This window comes from Schistocerca gregaria, chromosome 4, assembly GCF_023897955.1.
Source record: "Schistocerca gregaria isolate iqSchGreg1 chromosome 4, iqSchGreg1.2, whole genome shotgun sequence".
NCBI lineage: Eukaryota > Metazoa > Arthropoda > Insecta > Orthoptera > Acrididae > Schistocerca > Schistocerca gregaria.
In genome coordinates, this window is record NC_064923.1 from 731,753,262 (window position 1) to 731,778,465 (window position 25,204).

Below are 25,204 nucleotides of genomic sequence, written 5' to 3' on the forward strand. Positions count from 1 at the left end.
AAAATCAGATGTATAAAGGTCACAAAATTAAAAAAAAATCCTGTTACTTTTTGATCACATCTTGCATTTCTTTTATTTTGTCGTACATGAAATCTTCATTAAAAATTATTAAAAACTTAATTTTTTCCATCCATTATTTATTGTACACTCTTAACACAGTTCTATAAACGTTTTTGGTCTTGCCTTCCTTTGCAAAGACAAAGATTTTGTCGGTTGGATACAAATGGGCAAGCTACAAAAAGTTGTCCATGAGAAAAACACAGATTTTCTAAAGGCAAAGGGGGAACTTGAAATGTTTTATTTATGGTCATTCCAAAAGCAATTTTTTGTGATGACTTGCAATATTTTTTAAAAAAAAAAAACAGAAAAGCCATTAGTACAAATGGCATCTGGAGACTCAAAACACTTTCTACTTTCTCCTTTAGCTGTGGTGCTAATTACAATTGTCCTAACAGTGTTTTGGCCTAAATGTGTAATTTGTAAGCATGTACTGTTGTATAATTTAGATGCCTCAAGATACTGCATTATGAAGACCAGAAAAGCAACATTTAATTTGTATTTCAATGGAACGAAAATGTTGTAAAGTGCAACGACATCAGCTGATCTCAAGTGTGTGCCTGTTTGGCTAAGCACAGCTCACACTGTGCCCCCTGTCAAACTGCCGAAACATACGACGACAAAGTACCCACACAGCCTCTCAATCGCAGGGTGCATGCTGAGGGTCATGGACAGGAATCAGCATCCGTGCACTGTGCTACTGAAGTAGATACACATTACACAATAAATGTAATCATTTTTTAGATGGTTTACGGTACTTTCTAAAGAAGCCTATGTTTTCTGTTACAGTTGACACTATCTCCAAACCAAAATTTATCAAAATCATTTCAGCAGGTTAGTCGTGAAAATGTAACAACCAAGACTTACCTCAATAGTTAAAATATTAGTATGGATATGAAGCAACTTTCAACTTGCACAAATTTCATCAGAAGTCACCTGATTCAGTTAGTAGCCAAAGACGGATTTTTAAACTAAACAACATAGAGCTTTCACAGTAGAATCACAGGAAGATAGAATGTCTGACCAATACTTGCCCCAGGCAGTAAAATTCCCATTATTGCCAAGAAAATCACTTGAAAGTGAAAAATACCATTCATAGCTTCCAGGACACTTATATACCTTCCTAGAGGAAGGAAAAAAGGTCTAGTTTTGGAACACTAGAGAGGAATGGCAGGTCACTCAGGCCCATCTGTTAATCAGGCCATCGTTCTGTTTCCTTGCAAGTTAACTGTATTCTCAACTAAATCTTCCAGTGCTGCACACTCAACTGAATGTGTTATTCTTAGGTACGACAACATTCTTCTACAAAGCAACAGAATCACTAGAAAGGATTAACTTTAAAAAACATTGGTGAAATTAAATTTTAGACAGGATTAAGCAAGTATTCCACAGCTCACCTCCAATTTCATTATTATACAGATAATCTGCATGCTACAATGAATTTGAACTTAGTGTATCAATACATCATCAAACAACATTTAATGTTTTTGTTGCTGCAGATGTAAATAACTGCTTATTCTTTGAGAAATAAATTTGGTACTGTAATTGTTGAGGTAGCAGTATGAGATAAACACCAGCTGCTACATAAAACTGAGGAAGTAGTACTTGTTTTTCCCGAAGTAGTGGCTTTCTTGTTGATTTTACTTTAATATGTTTCAGCCAAATAGTAACCAACAGTGATAGTTAATTGTTATTGCAGCATACAAATTTAGTTTCTAATAGTTGCTTCTCACACTTAATTTGTATGTTAACTCTTCCAACATCCTTGAAAGTTCTACTTAATAATGTGATCTGCAGAATATTCTGAGTCAGTAAATTAAATGATTAATTAAATAATGAAATACTACAATCATTTCACGATATAAAACAACTCTTATGTAAAATAAATCTACAAAGAAAACTAACCTTGTCTGGCAAAAATTTGCTTATCATGGCCATTACATTTTGGTTGTCTGATTGTTCTCCAAATAATGACATCAATTTGTCTTCATAGACTAAACATGCACAAAGTCTGCACATCTTATAACAACCTCGTCTCTCTAATGATTCACTCATCCTGGCTCGTACTTCAGGCGGGGTGTCACCACAATGTTCCTTTGTTGATTGTTCATTTCCACCAATAAAAGACAAATCACTTTTTTCTCGAAGAAAGCTATCTGCAGAACTCTCCTCAGGCAGGTGTGCTTGGATACGCTCTTTATTACTTGAAGTAATGCCATCAACAGCTGTAACAAAACAATGTATGTTTACCTACACAAATACATTTGTAATGTTCGTTCTGTATGTAGCTGGGCCTGTACAAACAACATCAATTCATTTGTAGTTGCCACAATGATAGAAATACTACTAGAATACTGTTTTCTCGTTTTATAAGCAGCTTTTTTTTTTTTTTTTTGAAGATTAAAGTAATAATAATAATAATAATAATAATAATAATAATAATAATAATAATAATAATAAATTGGCATCATTATGCAGGTGACTATTTGTTTTCCTGATGAAACACTGCCACACAACAACTCCACAACAGACATAGTCCAACAAAGATGGATTTCACCATAAAAACAAATAATGTTAAATTTCTTCCGTCTCGCAATACACAGACAACCACCAACATGATTTCCCACATACAGGAAAACACACCACCACCAAAATCACACAAAACCTCATATCATCGTATATCAAATAAACAGGTTTCTAATACATGCTACCCAAGCTGAATAACATTTCAGTCAATGAAGGCAACCAAAAAATGACCTCCAGGCAACGAAACAATTAGCTGTTAAAAGTGGATATGAATCAAACGTGATACACAAACTGAACATGCAACACATGAAAACAATAATTCAAACACGGGGGAGAGGGGGCAGGTGGGGGGGGGGGGGATGTGCAAGTGCCCCCCCCCTTTCTCGAGAAGCACACACACCTGTACAAGAAACAAGAAACACCCACAACAACAAACCAATTGCACACAATTGTCTGTAACACCGAAGTGGCTCACAGGGTTGGTAACACATTCAAAAACAAGGGCTGCAAATAGCCCACAGAACAGGTACCTAAATACAAAAGAAACAGAACAACCACCACTAACACAGAAAACCTTTATATGTCTGACATCGATCAGCTCATATGTCAAGACTGCAACTCAATTTGTATCAGAGAGACAGATATAAATCTCAATATTAGATATATAGTACACAAAAGAGCACTTAAGTGTAACAGCTACCATTCTACATCAGAGAGCCTTATGAATATGAAAAACACAGGCCAACGGACATTAACACTGACTCAGAAGTTTTTAACTGCAGCAACAGCCCTCCACAGAAACTTATAGCAAAAGAAAATTGACATACAAAAACCCGACAGGAAAAAAAAAAAAAAAAAAAAAGAAACAAAAACAAAAATAACACACACACACACACACACACACACACACACACACACACACACACACACACACACACTATTTTTGCAAAACAGATTTACTGGACACTTTCTTACAACTACAATTATTTAAAGCTTTGCAAAAACATAGACCGTCAAAACGTGCTTTAGACTGTACATATATTATCCCATGCAATTTGGAATGACATGTACACCTGTGATTTTCTACTTTATCTGGAACAGATGATCCAAAATATTCTGCAGTGGCTAAATCACTTGGACGGCTTTGTAATCTGAGATTAAATACACTATGGTTAAAAAATCAACACATGTTTAAAGCTGGTTATGTGGGATATTTGGACCCACTCAACAAGGAAGTGGGGGGGGGGGGGGGGGGGGTGGCATGCTGTAACATAGTTCCCAGCAGTGAAAAACCAAATACCCAATGCAGTGGTATAACTCTACTCACTGTTCCATTCGCCATGTGAGCACATGTGAAAGAGCTGATAAAATAATGGCAAACAGCTAACATGATAGCAAAACCAACACCTAAGTAACTCAGAATTGTTGTCGAAGCACTGTAATCAAATGACTGAAGTTCCACACAAACAACTGTAATTTCCTTCCCGACGATAATATACAATATCCAGAGGCACATACTATGGATCTGGGGATTAAAAGCAACACAAAACCATGTTGAGGCCATTGACATATCACCTGCAGTCTACAACCTTAAGCAGTTACTAGCAGTACAGTACTGTGCAAAGTGAACTACAGCAGAAAATTAAAACAGATACACGAAGAAAAGAATTAAATGTGAGTTGGCAAAAGATTGCAAACGGGCCTTAATTTTCTTCAAAGTTAAACTTTTCTCAGCATAATTTTTAATTATATACACTTTATCAGGAGAAAGAAATCTGGCATTCTAAGGGTCGGAGCGTGGAATGTCAGATCCCTTAATCGGGCAGACAGGTTAGAATATTTAAAAAGGGAAATGGATAGGTTAAAGTTAGATATAGTGAGAATTAGTGACGTTCTGTAGCAGGAGGAACAAGACTTTTAGTCAGGTGAATACAGGTTTATAAATACAAAACCAAATAGGGGTAATGAAGGACATTCTTTGGCAGGAGGAAGAAGACTTTTGGTCAGGTGAATACAGGGTTATAAATACAAAACCAAATAGGAATTCGAGTAAGCTATTACAAACAGCGCAGTGAACGCATTATTGTGGCCAAGATAGATACAAAGCCCATGCCTACCACAGTAGTACAAGTTTATGTGCCAACTAGCTCCATAGATGACAAAAAGATTGATGAAATGTATGATGAGATGAAACAAATTATTCAGATAGTGAAGGGAGATGAAAATTTAATAGTCTTGGGTGACTGGAATTTGATAGTACGAAATGAAGAGAAGAAAACGTAGTATGTGAATATGGAATGGGGGTAAAGGATGAATGAGGAAGCCACCTGGTGGAATTTTGCACAGAGCATAACTTAATCATGGCTAACACTTGATTCAAGAATCATGAAAGAAGGTTGTATACATGGAAGAAGCCTGGAGATACTGGAAGGTTTCACACAGATTATATAATGGTAAGACAGATTTAGGAACCAGGTTTTAAATTGTAAGACATTTCCAGGGGCAGATGTGGACTCTGACCACAATCTATTGGTTATGAACTGTAGATTAAAACTGAAGAAACTGCAAAAAGGTGGGAGTTTAAGGAAAAGGAAACCTGGATAAACTGAAAGAACCAGAGGTTGTACAGAGTTTCAAGGAGAGCATAAGGGAGCAATTGGCAGGAATGGGGGAAAGAAATACAATAGAAGAAGAATGGGTAGCTTTGAGGGATGAAGTAGTGAAGGCAGCAGAGGATCAAGTAGGTAAAAAGACGAGGGCTAGTAGAAATCCTTGGGTAAGAGAAGAAATATTGAATTTAATTGATGAAAGAAGAAAATATAAACATGCAGTAGAAGCAGGCAAAAAGGAATACAAACGTTTCAAAAACGAGATCGACAGGAAGTGCAAAATGGCTAAACAGGGATGGCTAGAGGACAAATGTAAGGATGCAGGGGCGTATAGCACTAGGGGTAAGATAGATACTGCCTACAGGAAAATTAAAAAGACCTTTGGAGAAAAGAGAGCCACTTGTATGAATATCAAGAGCTCAGATGGAAACCCAGTTCTAAGCAAAGAAGGGAAAGGAGAAAGGTGGAAATATAGAGGGTCTATACAAGCACAATGTTCTTGAGGACAATATTATGGAAATGGAAAAGGATGTAAATGAAGATGAAATGGGTGATATGATAAAGTGTGAAGAAATTGACAGAGCACTGAAAGACCTAAGTCGAAACAAGACCCCTGGAGTAGACAACATTCCATTAGAACTACTGATAGCCTTTTTCTACCATATGGTAAGCAATATGTATGAGACAGGCGAAATACTCAAACTTCAAGAAGAATATAATAATTCCAATCCAAAAGAAAGCAGGTATTGACAGATGTGAAAATTACCAAACCATAAGTTCAATAAGCCACAGCTGCAAAATACTAACACGAATTCTTTACAGACAAATGGAAAATCTGGTAGTAGCTGACCTCACAGAAGTATCTTAGAAAATAGATTAAGGAAAAGCAAACATACGTTCTAGCATTTGTAGACTTAGAGAAAGCTTTTGACAGTGTTGACTGGAATACTCTCTTTCAAATTCTGAAGGTACCAGGGGTAAAATACAGGGAGCAAAAGGCTATTTACAATTTGTACAGAAACCAGATGGCAGTTATAAGAATCGAGGGGCATGAAAGGCAAGCAGTGGCTGGGAAGGGAGTGAGACAGGGTTGTAGCTTATCCCCAATGTTATTCAATCTGTATATTCAGCAAGGAGTAAAGGAAACAAAAGAAAAATTTGGAGTAGGAATTAAAATCCATGGAGAAGAAATAAAAACTTTGAGGTTCGCCAATGACATTGTAATTCTGTCAGACAGCAAAGGACTTGGAAGAGCAGCTGAACGGAATGGACAGTCTCTAGAAAGGAGGATATAAGATCAACATCAACAAAAGCAAAAGGAGGATAATGGAATGTAGTCTAATTAAATCGGCGATGCTGAGGGAATTAGATTAGGAAATGAGACACTTAAAGTAGTAAAGGAGTTTTGCTATTTGGGGAGCAAAATAACTGATGGTGGTCGAAGTAGAGAGGATGTAAAATGTAGACTGGCAATGGCAAGGAAAGCGTTTCTGAAGAAGAGGAATTTGTTAACATCTATTATAGTTTTAAGCGTTAGGAAGTCGCTTCTAAAAGTATTTGTATGGAGTGTAGCCATGTATGGAAGTGAAACGTGGACGATAAATAGTTTAGACAAGAAGAGAATAGAAGCTTTCGAAATGTGGTGCTACAGAAGAATGCTGAACTAACTAATGAGGAGATATTGAATAGTCTTTAAAGTCTCTTCGGGTTTGCTGCCGGATCCTAAAATCAACTTGACTCGATATTTCGGCGATCCAACTGTTCGCCATCTTCAGGAAATGCTGCTTCTGCTGATGAGTCCCGCTGAGAACTGATGCAAGATTGCAATTCGACGTCCTATATAGGCCACTGGTCAATACACGGTGCATGCGCCGCCCATCACGGTTTCTGCCTTACGAAACAGGGAGGTGGTGCCGCCCTTAGTGAAACACTGCTGGCAACGATATATCGCAATCAAGGCCGCACCGAAGAGCGTTCAGTTTTGCTGCGAGATAATACAGGATTCCACGTTTTGCTAAGAGGAAACCCATTATCTCTGTTGATTAAATTATCAGCCAACCTAATTTCAATCGCCTCTTTATAGACGCTATTCCAAAAGCCGGAAATGTTGGCAATCACAACAGTTTGGTGGTGGTGGTTAGTGTTTAACGTCCCGTCAACAACGAGGTCATTAGAGATGGAGCACAAGCTCGGGTTAGGGAAGGATTGGGAAGGAAATCGGCCGTGCCCTTTTCAAAGGAACCATCCCGGCATTTGCCTGAAACGATTTAGGGAAATCACGGAAAACCTAAATCAGAATGGCCGGAGACAGGATTGAACCGTCGTCCCCCCGAATGCGAGTCCAGTGTGTAACCACAACAGTTTCCTCAAATTTCATTTTGTGTCCCTCATTTAAGCAGTGTTCTGCTACGGCCGATTTTTCCGGCTGTTGTAGCCTCGTGTGACGGCGATGTTTCACACACCTGTCATGCACTGTGCGAATAGAACGGCCAACGTAAGCTGTCCCACACTGACACGGGATTTTGTACACCCTGGGTTTCCTAAGTCCCAAATCATCCTTCACAGAGCCGAGAAGAGCCCTAATCTTAGAAGGTGGACGGAACACACTTTTAATGTTAAAATTCCTTAAAATTCGTCCAATCTTAAATGATCAGCTACCAGCATAAGGAAGAAAGGCCACAGATCTATGTTCCTCTTCGTACACCTCCGGAGATGGTCCCAATTCCATAGCCCGACGAATCTGTTTCTGGGTGTATCCATTTTCCTTAAAAACAGTCATCAAATGCTCAAGTTCTTGGGTTAGGCTATCTGCGTCGGAAATGGCATATGCTCTCTGTACCAAAGTCCTAAGGACGCCACTACGTTGGTGTGGTGGATGAAAACTCTTAGGGTGCAGATACCCATCTGTGTGTGTCGGCTTTCGGTGAACACTGTGTCCCAAAGTTCCATCGGGTTTTTTTATAAACCATTACATCTAAAGTTCTGTGCCATGGCCTCGAAGTCCTCCATAAATAAATCGGCGACTATGGGTGACAAAGGACTACCCATAGCCACTACATCATTCTGTTCAAAACGGTAACATTGGTCTCCTTTTGGTACATACAAATTAAGGAAAAAAATCACAGCTGTGGTTGAGGTTTGGGAAAAAGCGTACAAGTTACAAGTTAATAAGTAAGGACAGTAAATGAAATTGTATATTACTGTATGAATGATAGATTGTCATCAATAAAAATGTTCATACTCTTGCAGCAAGTATTTATATGACGCAAATAACATATTACTTTTAATGTGATTATATATTATGCATTATCTCTTGGATTTAAACATACATTGCTGCAAAACAATGTTAAGTTTTCCAGTAATGTTTACAAGACTGTGTTTAAAGGTTAGGCCCATGGGTACTGCATCATACATAGAAGCCTGTCCAGGATTACAGACAGTATTGGCTGGAGTATAAATAGTTTTCCTATTACAGGGAAATGATATGAAAGAAATTTCAATTTCATTAAAATTATGTACACAAAATGACACGAAGAAACATGGAATCTGAATGCTGAAGGAACATTGATTTGGAAGCTGCAAAAGAACTTCATGCATACACAGATTATGAGGGGTGGCATGGGAGGGGAGGAGGGAGGGGAGCGAGAGGGGCAGACTGAAGACCATCGAAGGAGACCACAGAGGAAATGTCACACTAAGTATTCTAGAATTATTAAAATTATAATATTTTGGGGTGAAGTACTTTACAATCACACGAAGATGACTAAAAATAATGAAGCAGAAAGTAAAGCAGTGGGTGTGGAGATTGTAGATGCAAGCCAAGATGCTTTTGAAAATTCAGATGCTATATCTCTGGACAAAAAACCAGATCAACGTGAAATTTTAGGCCTGATATTAGGGAAATTGGGAGTTTTAGAATCTGCAATAAGAAGTGAAATAAAAAGTAATACTTAGCTCAAAATTGAAAGAGATAGAATCTAGACTGGGAGGAACTGAATCCCCCATAAAGGTTAGTAATAAACAGAATAGTAATAAACTCACAGAAACAAAACTTTTTTTTGACAGTACAGCAGAAAAAAATCACTTCTGAAGTTAGACTTGTTGTTAATGAAGATCTGTTAATTGAAACAGACAAGCATTTCTCTGTGTGACAATTCCGGAGCCAGCAACCGCCACTTTGAATTCCTGCCAAGTGGTGCATCTGTCGGCCACAATGACTGGGAGGGCGCTCTAGGATCAGTCATGCCTGTGCTGCTCGCAGCATGTAGGTAGAACCTTCTGGAATGGGGCGACAAAACATCTTGCTGGGACAGAGACTGCTGATGAAGAGTCGTTGCAGTCTTTGCTTTGAGGATCCGATGGACTGGTCGGAGCTCATATTTGGTCAACCGGAGGTTCCATGCCATTGTTGGATAGAGAGCATAAAGAACTTTATGAAGAGGCTCGCTGGAACTGCTGCATATCGCCATTCGCTGAATTGTGAACTCAACAACAACTTTAAACAGCCACGTAGAAAAAGGTGATGTTGGTCAAGATGGCTGTTTGAAACTGTTAGCCTGTGTGGATTTGTGTGGCTATTACAGCTGGTAAAAGTGCTTTTACTGCTCACACGATTGAGTGACTTGGTTGTCGTGAAGTACCTTACTGGTGTGCATCGTGGTTATTGACTCTATGTGGTTTTTGATGCATGTGCTTGTCTTGACAAGAACAATATTTACTACACTTTGTTTAGTACTATGTACCCTGTTATTTATTTGATTGTTGTTGGAAAAGGTGTCATTCATATCTTGGAATGAGGGCTGTATGTGGGTAATGTTAAAGTGTGAGCAATCAATTCAAAGTAGTAACTGATGTGTCTATAATGTGGTCATTTTAATAAGATTTATTCTGGAATACAGGACGGTGAACTCAGTGCGTAAATGTAAATCTTTCTCATTAGTTGCTGGTGAGATCTGTGTGATTTCTGTCTGCCATGTTAATTAATCGGGTTTGTTCCTTATGTAAAGGTTATCTGTGGACGTTTTAAAATTGTTTATTCTAGTTGCAGGAAGGTGAAACCAGTACATCATTTGAAAGTTGTTTTGGTTTATATCAAGTACACTTATGTCATGCTGATTTCATGTTAATTGCCAGTGAGATTTGTGAGATTTCTGTCTGCTGTGTTAGTTGACTGAATTTGTTTTTATTGAAGATTATCTGTGAGCCCTTTTAAAATTGTGTATACTAAATGCAGGAAGGTGAACCCAGTATATATTTTGAAAGTTGTTTTGGTTGATTCCAAGTACATTTGTAAAGTTGGTTCATTAGCTACTGCCTTAATATTAGTTGTTTCTTAAAGGTAAATGGGGAATGAGAGTTTGAATTCAAATTTTCCTTCCTTGCTCATTGATCTAAAAAGTTGTATTAAAAAAATTGTGTGTATCGATTTTCTTGTAAGGCTAACTGCGGGTTCACCTCATGGGTTTCCTTTAAATATTTGTGTGTAATAAAAGCATGAAACTTTGTTCACTGGACTGTAAACCCCAGCACCACCACTCCATTTCTATGTCATACTGTGGTAGAGGAAACTTGCTTGGCTAACTTTGCCACCTATGAACCTACTAGTGGCAGAAGGGAGTAATACGCCAGAACATATTTTCGTGTTGCAGGAAAGTTCCTGTAGAATATAAATATTTTAGTATTAAAGGAGGTCACTCACTGAAAAGTAGGAGCACTGAATTGTCTATAGGCACAACACAAGATGAGCTAGAGTAAAAAGACACACACACACACACACACACACACACACACACACACACACACACATGGAGCCTGTTAAACTGACAGTACCAATGCCCTTTTGTGGTGGGTGGACTGGTTGCAATGTTGTGTCAGGTGGGGTGGGTGGAGGGAGAGAGATGCAGGAGACAGGGAGAGAGACTGGGGGTGGGAGGCTAATGGCTCACAGGGAGGCAGCTGGTATGCATGCTAGGAATTCAGGAGGGAGGGATGGTAGGTACATGAGCTGGCAAGATTGTAGTGGCTGGTGGGAAGCGGCACATGCTGAAGGTAACCTAAGGATGTGAATTGGGAGGGAGTCAGGACTGAGAAAGGAATAACTGTTGGGTGCAGGGTGTAGAGACAGTGGGTTACCCGAGATTGAGTCTAGGATGATTATGGGGGCAGAGTATTTGTTGTACGGACAACTCCTATTTGCATAGTTTAGAGAAGCAGGTGGTAAATGAAAGGACCCAGATGGCTCAGGATGTGAAGCATGCACTGAAATTGAACATGTGGTGCTTATCTGCACTTTGTGCCACCAGGTGGTCGACTTCGCTCGTGACAACAGTTTGGCAATGGACTACTAGTTGGTAGTCACACCAACATAAAAGGTTGTGCAATGTTTCCAGCAGAGATGGTATATGACATACCGTATTTACTCAAATCTAAGCCGCACTTTTTTTTCGCTTTTTGTAATCCAAAAAACTGCCTCCAGCTTAGAATCGAGTGCAAAGTAAGCGGAAGTTCTGAAAAAAGTTGGTAGGTGCCGCCATAGCTAACGTCAGCTGTCAAATATATGTAGCGCTACACAGGCATGTTTTGCAGGCACAATGATAAATACTGGCAGCAAAACCTCTGTGTCAGTACATAAATTTAAAAAAAAGGTGGAAGACGAGCTTTTTTTTCTCCGCCCCAAGTTTCGACCACTGCATTTTCATACATTATCCAACGAAGTAAATACAAATTCCGTATTGTTCATCTTCGAATGTAGCAGCATTTCAATGTACTATGAAAAACCGAATGGCAAGACTGTTTGGGATGTTTGTCAATATGGCCAATTCTATGTTCTGAAATTTTCCTACCTGTGAGAAGAGATGGTTGCTAATAGGTACTTTTTGAATTGTGAATCACATGCAGCATTCTTTTCACCATAAGAATAATACGAATATAAACATTTTGCCATGTATTCTTTCGTGTTTGCTGCTATCTCATTTAAATCCTGTCTGCCTAATAAACTACGAAACTAGAGTGAGACAACCGCAAACGTGGAAGAATATACGTATCACGTCATGTTTATATTCGTATTATTCTTATGCCTAATAGTGATACAGTTAGAAATGAAGCACGGCAATTGACTAGATTTTTAAATCTAAGATGACCTTAATTTCTGTGCAGAATGTAATGTACTAAAGAGGCGTCTGCAAAGATTTTCAAACGGAGAAAATTTTTCGCCAAACTCTTGTTCAGAACATCATCTATCATACGCAGTCTATTATTTAGTTCTTATTGATCATTATCAAAGAAAGCAGCAGTGTAAGTAACAATAAATAGCAGTCTCTTGCCATTGTTTCGCTAATGAGACAATTTCTCTATATTTTTTTAAAATTGGAAGTGGCGGTAGTGCGCACAAAAGTAAGCCATGCCGCGAGCGGCAAAAGGCCGTAAACACTCACTATCAGAATGTGACAATGCATGACACAGTACAATACTGCATTTTTAGCTTAGAGTGACGTAAATACCTATAACAAAAAGAACGGCACTTATCGGAGCAAAGAAAAATAAGCAATCAATTCAAACCAGGCGAAGCACCTGAAAAAGGAAGGGTACCGGTATAAATATGAACGGAGTGCCTGACACATAGCAATGGTTACCTGGTAAAGCTTAACTGCTAAGCTTACGACTCGAACCAAACTACTGTAGCTGTGTCGCCATTCATTCGACCTAAATTGTGACTCATATTACAATGGACCAACTTTGTTTCGATTTGGAGGTGTGGCCTAAAACTTTTCTCTGCCCTTTAATTTCGAGTGCGGCTTAGATTTGGGAATTTTTTTTCCCCTTTGATTTCGAGTCTCATTTTTCATGTGCGACTTAGATTCGAGTAAATACTGCTTTCACGGGTAGCTCAGCCTCTGATTTGGTAGGGTAAGCCGGTGACAGGACTGGAGCACCAGGTACTATGTGTGTGGATTGGGCAGCTCTTTGATCTTTGTCTGGGTTTGAGTTGGGAGTGGGAATGGCAGTGGCACAAGAATGGACTAGTATGTTGTGTACATTGGGTGGGACAGAACACGACTCCAGGAGGGGTGCAATGGATCTCTGATAGGATGTCCCTCATTTGAGGGCAGGATGAGAAAGGGGTGGCAAAGGAAATGGTTCAGTTGTTTCAGTGCAAGGTGATATTGAGTGATGAGGAAGACACTCCTTTGTAGCTGATTCTTCGGTGTTGTGGGAGGAGTGAGGATGTTTGAGGATATGACAAGGGAAACCTTGTTTGTGGGCTACATTTAGGGGAGGGGGGTACTGCCTGTCTGTGAAGGCCTTCATGACACCCTCCTCATACTGCGCAAGGAAGTTCTCATCACTGTAGATAATTGTCCACAGATGGCTAGACTATAGGGGAGGGATTTTTGGTGTGGAAAGGATAGCTGCTATCGAAATGCAGTTATAGTTTATGGTCAGTAGATTTAATGAGGACAGAGGTGAGCACGGTGCCATCAGAGAGATGGATGTCATTGTCCATGAAGTTGACACATTGCATTTAGGATGACCAGGTGAAGCAAATGGGAATCAAGGTGTTGTGACTGTGAAGGAATGAGGATAGGATCTCTTGGCATTGAGTCCAGGTCATGTTGTCAATTAACCGGATGTTGGGGGGTTTTGAAAGTATGGGTAAGTCCACAAACAGGTTGGCATAGGATTGTGCCATGCGCGAGCCCACAGCTGTGCTGCACAGTTGTTTGTAAGCCTTCCCTATAAAGGATAAGTAGTTGTGTGTCAAAGTATAGTTAGTAAGGTGTATAAGGAATGAGGTGGTGGGTGTGGAGTTTGAAGGGTGCTGGGAGAGGCAGTGTTCAATAGCAGCAAGGTCCTGGCCAATAAGGGATGTTGGTGTCTAGGGAAGTCGCATCAACAGCGATACGTAAGAATCCCAGAGATATAGAAGTAGGGATGGTGAAGTCAGTGAAGGAGGTGGTTATTATCCTTGATCGTTGGTTGGAGGTGCCGGTCAATAACAGCAGAAATTCTTTCAGTGGGAGTGCAACAGCCAGCTACAATTGGGCATCCAGGATAGTTGGGTTTGTGAATTTTGGGGAGCATGTGGAAGGCGGGTGTGCAGGGGTGTTAGGGTGAGAAGGGAGATGGACTCAGGTGAGGATTCTGGAAAGGACCTATAGATTTCAGCGGAGATTCGAGGTTATGTTGGACTTACAGAATGGGATCACTCTGCAGGAGTGAGGTAGTTGGCAGAGGGCTTCCGTCAGGTAGTCACTGTGACTCATCATAACAGTAGTGGAGCCTTTCTCTGCAGGATGATTATGATTAAATCTGGATGTTTTTTTCAGGTTGTGTATGGCTGTCTTTTCTTCTGCCAAAAAGTTAGCATTCTTCGGAAGAGATCTGGGGAAGAAAGCTGAGACCATCATAGAGGTCAGGAATTCCTGGCAACTGACCAATTGATGGTTAGGTGGGAGTGGAAGGGGAGGGGGGGGGGGGAGTGGACGACATGGTTGGGTGGTGGTATGAACTGGAAGAGGCAAGGTTCCATGTTGGGGTTGGTTGGCTTTGGTTGGAGAGGTTGGTGGGAAAGAAGTGTTTGCACTATAGGGATCACAAGAATGAGAGAAGGTCTCTGAGAAGTCAATATTGTTAAATTTTGAGGTGGGGCCGAAGGTCAAACTTTCAGAGAGGGCTGAAAATTCTTTGGGACTGAGGCTGTTGGTGGAGAGGCTAATCACCGTGTTCTGGGTTTTGGATTTTGTGGGGTGTTTGGGAGGGTGTCTTTGAGGATGTGGTACATTGAAGAGGTCGGCTAGGTAGGGTCCGGGTGCAGAAAAGGTGGTGATGGAGGAGATGATCCAGATGGCCTGTGTTGCAAAGCAGCCACTGAAATGAAGTGTATTACGTTCAGCTATACACTAACCACAGAGTGGTCAACCTTGCTCTTGGGCAGAGTTTGGCAGTGGCCATTCATCCTGATGGACAGCTGATTGGTCATCATACCAATATAAAAAAACTGTGCAATGATTTCAACAGAGATGGTATATGACATGGCTGCTTTCTCAGGTGGCCCAGACTCTGACGAAGTAGGATAGCTTGTGACAGGGCTGGTAAAGAAAGTGCTGGGTGAGTGGACTGGGCAAGCCTTGCACCTGGACCTTCCACAGCATGTTGGTATTGGAAGTAGCACAGGGATGGCCTAGGATGTTATGTGGGCAATGGAACACCACTTTAGGAGAGGTGGAGAGAACTCTCAGGTTTTCCTCATTTCAGAGCATGATGATAGGTGATCAAAGCCCTGACAAAGGAGATGGTTCAGTTGCTCCATTCCGAGATGGTATTGTGTGATGAATGGGGCACTTACTTGAAGCTGGTTCTTCTGGGTGGTGGGAAGATTGGGAATGTGTGGAGAAATGGCACAGGAAATCTGTTTGTGGACTAAGTCTGGAGGAATATAATGCATTGTGTCCGGTCAAGTAACATGGTACATGAGATCACATTGTATAACATGACAAAATCTATCATGTCATTCATAATGGCGTTATCAAATCAAGCAATATGACATAATGGATCATTGAAGTTTAGGATTTTTGCACCCCCGCTCTGGGATACTTCCTATTATAGATGCACCCCCACACAAGAAGACTTACCGTCATAGATACGTCCCGCTCTCTAGAAGCACCTAAATGTGTCTATTTGTTCTTAAACCCCTCACTAGAGATGTAACTAGTGGGTTTGAGAAAGAAATGATTCTCCCTTTTTTTAAAAAAACAGCACCCCTCCACACACACACACACACACACACACACACACACACACACACACACCAGGAAATCAAAAATACTGTCTTAGTGTCCCCCCTCAGGAAAGCTTGTTTAGCTATTGTGACTATGTAGAATTTCTTAGCATATTAACAGATCAAATTCTTGTCGGGTCTTGTGCTGTGTGAAGTTTATGATGATAATAGATGTTAATAGTTTATACTATGTAGCTAAACTTATGATGTGACAATACTACACAAATAAATTTATTTAAAGTCTTACCATATTGCAAGCTGAACGATTGGCATAATAAATAATAAACTACTGGAAAGAATACATCTTGGTATTATCTTTTATCTTAAAACTGTTGTCATTGTTTATTTGAAGTATGCAATAATGAAAACTTCAATTAAGAAACCACCTCTAGAAAAAATTTTGGCGTGACATGTTGCAACAACCAATCCAAATTAAGTATGACTGGCTGAAATAAGCAGGAGAACTGCGAAACAATGTATGCACGACAAGATACTGTCAACTTTTTAGTCCTGTATGAAAATTGACGAACTTAATTTTGCTCTGTTTGAAAATAAATTTTCTACAAGACACCATAGTAGTTTTTGAGGAAAATGCATGCCAACATTTTCTGTTGGTTGGAAGTAAGGTGAACTACTTCTGATAACTATTTTTTATAGCAATATTTGGGTTAGTTTAATTTTCTTTGTGGTCTTTGATAAAGCTTTAAATTCTTGATCAAACAGCATATTATTTTGTACAGGGCTGGGCATAATTCTGATTTGGTACAGACATCGTTTTTCACAGCCAAAGATTTTTAGAAGATTTTAAGCCAGTCCTGAATAAAATCTTTAATCAATATGATAATCAACTGTAATAAGCAGTTTTTTTAATTACATCCAAATGCATCACTTAAAATGCAAGGCATTTCTACGAAACACAAGTGCAACCAAGTGATTTTTTTGCACGTAAACTCGAATTATGAAAGATTCTTCAAAATCCTGCTCATAATTACCATAAGAATATACTTTTTTATCATTATTTGTATCACTTTATTTCATCTCAAGATGCCCAATTCACATAAAACAGGATTTTTAAGTGCATCTGATGTGCAACTTTAGACTACCATATCATGGCAAGAGATAAAGCTTTCACAAAACAAGATGACCATCAGTTACATGTATTTGCCTACCTTCTTACAAAATTTGGACTAATTCGCAGAAGTCTGAAACACACATGTAGCAAGCATTAAAAAAACTCACAAAAAACATGTTTTTGGTCATAAAATCCAAATGAAGCTAGGGTTTTGAAAGCAAGTTTTCAATTTCATCATACATTTTTATATTTATATGATACACATGTGGACCAAATTTGAACCATTCACCTCACTCCATTCCTGACTTATTCAAGGCTGACTGTTGCACATAAAATGAAAATGATTGTAACCGTTTTCACATGTAAAACCTAACTGGTGCAGAGACAAATGATTCCTTTAGCTAAGGATTAATTTCAGCCCAATTACAGTCTTTTATAAAGGCATCAATTGATTTCCACAATCTGCCTGGGTGGTAGCTCCAGATCGTTGTTCAAACCTTGCTCAATATGCTGAAACACAGTTACAGTAAGACAGGTGTTTGAATGCCTCTACAAACAGCTATTGGTCTGGGCTACACCAAAACCTTTTTACCCCATGTTCCTAGCTCAATTAGGAGCCAAGCACTAAGATTTCCAGTTCTGTCCATGGCTTTTTCACACATATTTGTTAAAGCATTATTATGCTCTTAACTACAAGCATTACAATACTAAACTTCTCATTATATGATATTTTTTGAAACTCTTCAGGATGGAATATTTCCGGACTCATTTCATGTAAATTTTTTTCAAATGATTGACTGAAATCATCAAAAGCACTGTCATAAAAACCCTTGTCATTCTCATTTTCACTTAGACATTCCTCTAAAACCTCTTCGAGCAGCACAAAGAACTTGTCATTTCATGCCTACTGTATTGAACATAATAATCACCATCTTTCTCTCAACACAACTGCTACAGTTTGATATCAATGTAATACAGAATTCCTTATGTAGCAATACTATGAAGCATTGGTGCCCAGTACAGTCAGATTCAAGAATGGGGTGTGTGATGGCTATGAAAAATTGTGTATTTGGAGTGGAAAGGATAACAGGTGAAACATAGTTCTCAGATAGTTAGTTGTTAATTTTGTGAACTGTCTGCCTCCTTTGTCCATGCAGGTATTGGTCCCTCTACCTCAGGCTAGCAGTGCAACAGTAATCTTCACAGCTGTAACTGTTGTCCTATTCTATTCCAAATACAGTAACTAGGCCATTCTAAGGCAATTTTAGTGTCGCCAATTACATTCCTAACCATGGATCTTTCATAATGGGGATTTCATTGTATTTTATCCCTTATGTCAAATCTCATTCTTGCAATTGGTTAAAACAATGCTAGTAAAATTAACAACTCTCTTTAAAAATTTAATCACCATTTATGCACTGTGATGGATTGGGTTCTTGCTGGCTCTTCAATTTACTAAATTTCTTAGATTGTCTGAAGTGTACTTCTTTGCTTACTAAATGTAATAGCAGCACAGGATTTTGAACTTATTTTCACATGGATACACTTCAGATGCACTTCAGATTTTAAACACTGGTTAAGTACATACTTTCACAATCTTGACCATTTTTTTCCCAAGGACACTGATATATAAACTACAATGTGGTGCTACAGAAGAATGCTGAAGATTAGATGGGTAGATCACGTAACTAATGAGGAGGTATTGAATAGGATTGGGGAGAAGAGAAGTTTGTGGCACAACTTGACTAGAAGAAGGGATCAGTTGGTAGGACATGTTTTGAGGCATCAAGGGATCACAAATTTAGCATTGGAGGGCAGCGTGGAGGGTAAAAATCGTAGAGGGAGACCAAGAGATGAATACACTAAGCAGATTCAGAAGGATGTAGGTTGCAGTAGGTACTGGAAGATGAAGCAGCTTGCACAGGATAGAGTAGCATGGAGAGCTGCATCAAACCAGTCTCAGGACTGAAGACAACAACAACAACAACAACAACAACAACAACAACAACAACGTGGGGACTATGCAATTCAGTAATTTTCTGTAAAATAAGTCAAACAAGAGTACGAAGATATAATTGGAGGACTAAGATATAATTGGAGAACACTTCCTAAAACTCTATCCCTATGAGACGGCTTGATACTGCTGTCAAATGGGTGAGCTACAACACAGACTAAGCATTTCGCCTGGAGACTCAGTGACACAAACTACAGAGTATAAAATAAAATGGACCCAAGTGCAAGGAGGAAATAAAAAGAATTATTCTTTAATAGCTATATATTTTCAAATTGCTTACGGAACAACCTTATCCCCTTCAAAATACTCTCCATTACAACCAATACATTTGTCCCACTGGTGCTTCCACTGCTCAAAAGATTTTCTTGTAGTTATCTTTAGAAATGGCTGATACCTTCTCCCCTATTTTTTCCCTGACTTTTTCAATATTGTCAAATAAGTGTCCTTTCATGCCCCTTTTCATGCGTGGAAATAAGAAAAAGGCGCTTGGACCCAGGTCAGGTGAGTAAGGTACGTGGGGGCAGAGGAACCACGACCTGTCTATGAACCGTTGGCCAGCCTCGACAGTTCCGGGAATCTAACCAGTATTGGTGATGTGAGGTCCCTCACCAGGTGCTATCACTAGCCACTCTGGCCAGCCTTTGAGGGTCCCGAGTTTGACTCGGTGCATCTGCATTTCCTTGCCAGCTTACTCGGGCCATGAGCAGAGTGGGCCAGTTCAGCCATAAGCCTGCCATACTGTGAAATGGGCACCCATCAAGCATCAGCAAGGTACCTGTTGTTCCTGATTGGTGTCACGCTATCTCCACCCTCTGCCACTTTGGCTGACTCGCTCGCTACCACTCATCACATTCGGCACCTGGGTCACTGCCACATACTACTGTATGAAAAGCATCAAATAACAAAGAATGTTTTAATGAGTTAGCAATCAGGACTACACACTCGTCATAATACTGAAAGTTCCATCCCCACAGCCTCCCACACCTATTGTTCTGAGGGAAGAAGAGGCCATCCTGAAACACTGGTATCAGCATAGCAATCTACACAAACACGACACCATTACAATAACAAACTTGAAATTCCTAACATCCCACTAACAAGTTAATTGCAAAAAAATGAACCATTAAAAAAGATGTCATGAAGAAAGTTAAGATGTTTTATCAAAATGTAAGGCTGAGTGGATAAGCACAAATACGAAGGTCCCCAAGCTCTGAACTGAGGCAGGGAGGTCTACAGATTTTCAGAGGCTCAAGTTCATGATCTTTCATGACTTTTATGTGGAATCTCAAAGTACAAGCATGTGTTTATTGCCTGCACTGTATACTTAAAGTATATGGAGGCAGAGCACATTCTCCCTTGCACTCCACCTCTTCCCGCAAGAAAAGCTGGAAGCTTTCCCGAGACTCCCCACTCTACAAACGGCAAATTACAGACCGCAAGTAGTACAAATATGGCATGGGAAAAGTTTTGGGTAGAACGGAATCAATTTTGCTCAGAGTGTTTTTAACACCTTTAAAATGCAATTTAAATAGCAGAGACAACATTTTTGAGGGTAGCACTAACCTGCTACTCCCAACTTCCTACTCTGTTCTAGAACCACTCCTGACTGAGAAACAAAACAAAACTCACGACCACCCACTCAATTTCAGGGCCTTGTCATCACTTTCATGGCCTACAGACACCCTGCTCAGTCATTCCTAAGATTTTTTCAGTCAAAACCTCTGGGGAAGATTCATTATTGTGGAAAAGGCTCTGTTGTCTCACAGTTCAAAGACCACTTTAAACTGTTGATGATGCTATTACTGGATGAGGGAGTCAGTTCACCAGTTGGAGGAAGGCAAGGACGTAAATGTATTCAATAAGAGCATAGCTAGTAACCTTTGTGTTGAGAACAGCTAATATACAAAAAAAGTAACCAGAAAATAGATACCTACATCAGTAGTACCTATGGACAATATGGGATCATGAAATGAAAGCTGTAAATAACTTTCAACACGCAGTAAAATAGGATACAGTAAATTTACAACCGAAGCTCACAAAATTCTAATTAAACTTTTAATATTATTTAATCATTTATTTCACACTGAAAGTTTTGTTTCAAAGTTTCACAATTACCTGGCACATGAGATGTCTCAGTTCTGAGCTGACACAGTTTTCTGACCGACTTGGGAACAAACTCAGCAAGATTGTTGTAAAATATAGTAGGAACTGGTTGGCCTGAACGAATAAATGCTGTCCTGTACTTGTTAAGAAACCAATGTGGTTCAAAGTGCTCAGCACATAAAAGAAATTTGCTCAGCTGCTCAGCAGTCTTCTCCAGTAGATCATCCCTCCCACAGTTGACAACCCACTGGCGACACCTGCAAGAACAAATAAAATTGTGACTTCAGATGTTAGCTAATGGTTATGTTTTTTTTTTCATTTCATAATTATTTTGTTTGAGACAAACATTTATTTGACTAAGAACACACATCTAAGACAAGAATCTCCTTGGTTCCACATATATTAGTAGTTACTATACAACTTATATGGTTCACAAAAGTATCATTGTTATAATCTAAGTACCCTTACGTTTATTTTAAAAGGTAGTTGAAAAAGGATATGATGAATATCATGCAGGGAAAATAATGACAAGCTATACTCAGATAATGGTGTATAAGTTATTTCATTTGTGGTGCAAAAATGAGTACTTTTAAAAGAACATTTGGTAAAATGTTAATTGATCTGCTAAAAGTCACATAGTGGATCCCTCTAGCATTTTTAGTCATTTACATGCAAGATATGTCATTATATATCAAAATAATCTTCAGATTATGTATCAAAATAATCTTCAGGCTTTTCCACTACCTGATATGCATTTTCTGAATTTACCTTGCAGTTTTAGTTTTCATGGCAAAAAGTGCATTACATATGGCAAACTGAAGTTCATTTGGCACGAACATAAACATTAGACAGTGCTACAGGTCAATCTGTTACCAAAACCTTTATTTGGCATTTACATTTGTTGGTTTAGTCACCCCTAAATCATTTTACTAACTTCCAACCAAACCCAGACTTTAGGCTAAGCACGGATCAGTCTGTCATCACAACCAAGATTTCATTGGGGGGGGGGGGGGGGGGGGGCAGTGTGATATTCTAGCTCTTTATCTATCAATGTAATCATAACAGTTCTTATGTAGCACCACATTTGATATAACTCTATTCTTTTTTTCTGTGTTGTTTACTGCCCCCATTTCACTTCAATGTAAGGAAGATAATTACTTTTAGAAAAGGACCCCTAACATTTAAGTTTAACATTTTGTTTTCTTTTTTTTTGGTGGGGGTGGGGGGGATTTTCTTGCTAATGCAAGAATGAATTTCATGTCCTTACTTCTGCCAGCGTCGGTTACTTTGCTATCTAAGTACTAAAACTTGTCTATTACTTTCAGTGTCTAATTTCCCTTTGCACCACCCGACTTAATTTGACAACATGTAACACCATTTCAAATCAATTTCTATTCTTTTTAACTAATCTTAGAGGTCCTTAGTTTTCTCTGAAAGAACTACAATGTGACTGGAAATCCATTATGGTTTTCTTTCTCCTCCCTGAACTTTAATGCCCTTCTCATATTTCTCCTTGGTTCCCTTACTACTTGTCCAGTATATAATTAAATGCACCACAATCCTGTTTCACGTGTTAACTTTTTCCAATTGTTCCATTCTTTTATAGATTAATTTTTGCATCCAAGATTTATTAAACTGACAGTTTGTTCAGTAATATTCACAAAATCAGCATCTGCCTTATCTGGAATGTTGTTCTTGAAATCTGAGGGTATTTAACCTGTCCCATATATTCTACATACCAGTTGGAACAATTCTATCGTGGCTGTTTCTCTCAAGAAACTTAATAATTATGAAGGAATGTCATTTATTCAAGGTACTCAGGTCAAATTTAGGACTTTCAGTGCTATATCAAATTCTTATCACAGAACTGCATCCCCCAACACAGCTTCATTCATTTCTTATTCCATCTCTATAACACTGTCTTCAAGTTGCTTTCCCTTCTACAGTTCTTCCTTCTAAGTTTATCATCATTACACATACCACAACTCCCCATTCACTGAAATAGACTCCAAGTCCTGATAGTTTACCTGAAATAATGAAAAATTTATCCATTAAATCTGCAGAGGCCACCTTTAGTGATCACACAGTGAAATTAAAAGGTAGAAGTACTGATGTACTTAGGTATTTATTATAAAAGAACAGAGGTTTTATAATCTGTAGCTACTTGAGTTATTTATATTTGTTGCGTACCAACTGGAATTATTTAGTCTGAGAAAAAATTGGCTACAGACAGATGGAATATAAATGGGGGCAATGAATGTCTATAGGATAAATATAAACTGCTTCATTATCAAGTATAAAGATGATTTTGAAAAGTGAAAGCTACGAGCTACTGCCTCAAGCAGAATACTACGATTAAAATGTCCTTTGAGAACAAATATACTTTTACAAAACAATATTGTCAGGTTGTAACCACAATCAACTCCAAATCTGAAAGCAAAGTCATCAATGAATTACAAGACTTAGTGCTGGAAGCATGTTTATTACTGACGTCAACGTACAGACGAAACAGAACTGAACTCCAGGATGGAGTGTGCTGCTACTTATAAACATCAAATATTTCAGAACATATAAATACTGTAAACATAAGAAATTTCATTAATCTTTCATAAATAGTAAATACTAAATAACAATTAATTGAGGTTGGTTGACTTTGAATTGTCAACCCACAGCACGTCAGCAAGTGACAGTATCTGCTAACGCCACACTGCTTGCACTACAGTTCATCATTGCTCCCTCTCTCAGAGAAACAGTGACCTGACGTCTCAGAAGTTCTCACTGAAGCTAATTACACTACCCTAGATATAAATCTCGTCAATGGCTCTCTACACAGCAGTGATGGCGTATCCTGACATTCTGATCATGTTGTCACATCCTCTTCACTGTGACAAGCAAAAATTGTATTGTCTCTCCTCAAAGCTTTGCGATCAATAAAAAGAGTTTCCTTGAATGGGAAGCCCCCACCGTCAATTTGTGTCTCGACGAAAGGTCATAACTCAAGTTCGTGTGCGATGTCTGACACGCAAAAGAGTTATGATACAACCCAAAATAGTGCTTTAGTAACTTTTCCAGCAGTCCCACATTCAACACGTGTATAAATCCTACTGAGTCTCCCAGGCTCTATCTCATTAATCAGTGCTTGGCATTCTACGGTTCTCAGTCCCCCTCCTGTGCACCAAGGGTCTATATGTAAGCCAGCTGTCTCACTTCTTCAGTCCATGTGACGAGGTATTTCATGTAGTCATCCTGAGTTTCACACTGTTAAAGTGAGAACAGAGCATCTAGTGTCATTTAAATCTAAAGACCATAGCAGAAAGAATAGTGTGAAGCCCGTAGTAACTTGTTTCACTGCGTTACATACGAATGTCACAAAAAGCAGCATCGCTAAATCCCTATGTCTGACATTGGTATATGTTGAGAATGCATCTGCTATTGCCTTATTAAAGTGTTCTGTGAGGCTGTTCTTTGTTGATAGGAGGTTGCCATACTATAGATGATAGCACTACATAAAATTACCTCTGATACTAGTTTCAACTGGAAAATCTTTCCACTGCCAAAGACCATCACTCAGGATGCACCGTGCTTCAAAATGGTGTCTTCTACAACGAACACTGTAAAATATCTAGAACTTCAGCAGTTGGCACAGTTTTAGTCACATTTAGCAGATGAGGTGGTCAGTGAGAATGATTCTGTCCAGAGTCTTCACAAATTCCAGGTAAGCAAATGTAGGAACATCACGGAAATACTTCAGGATAACTGGCCACACATGAGCTGTGATGATGAGCAACCATTTTCATCCTAACAATTCATAGTTCCTCTTATGCAATGGTCTTTCTATTGACTGAAACCCTTCTTTGATCAATTGCTCCTTCAAGGCTTCTATGGTTTCACAACAATCGGTGAAAAAAACACATTGTAATGAAAGCATGAACTGTCTGAAGATGAATCATAACAATTCGAAACTGGTAACGATACCATTTGCATAAAGGAACTGAAAATAAATTTGTGGCTGGTTGCTGTCTCAACACCAGCAACATTTGTCTTTA

At 39.0% G+C, this 25,204-nt stretch overlaps 1 protein-coding gene across 6 annotated transcripts in view; it reads right to left on the reverse strand.

Moving 5' to 3' along the window:
• The window catches only part of LOC126267183 (zinc finger protein ZFP2-like), a 151,726-nt gene that overhangs the window by 90,914 nt on the left and 35,608 nt on the right, over positions 1 to 25,204 (reverse strand). For all 6 annotated transcript variants that reach the window (XM_049972151.1, XM_049972147.1, XM_049972146.1 and 3 more), the window contains 2 exons: positions 21,171 to 21,415; positions 1,963 to 2,282 (listed from right to left, as the gene is read on the reverse strand). In XM_049972151.1, the coding sequence (XP_049828108.1) occupies positions 1,963 to 2,112 (150 nt within the window). In that variant the 5' untranslated portion in view covers positions 2,113 to 2,282; positions 21,171 to 21,415. The remainder of the gene's footprint in view (positions 1 to 1,962; positions 2,283 to 21,170; positions 21,416 to 25,204) is intronic.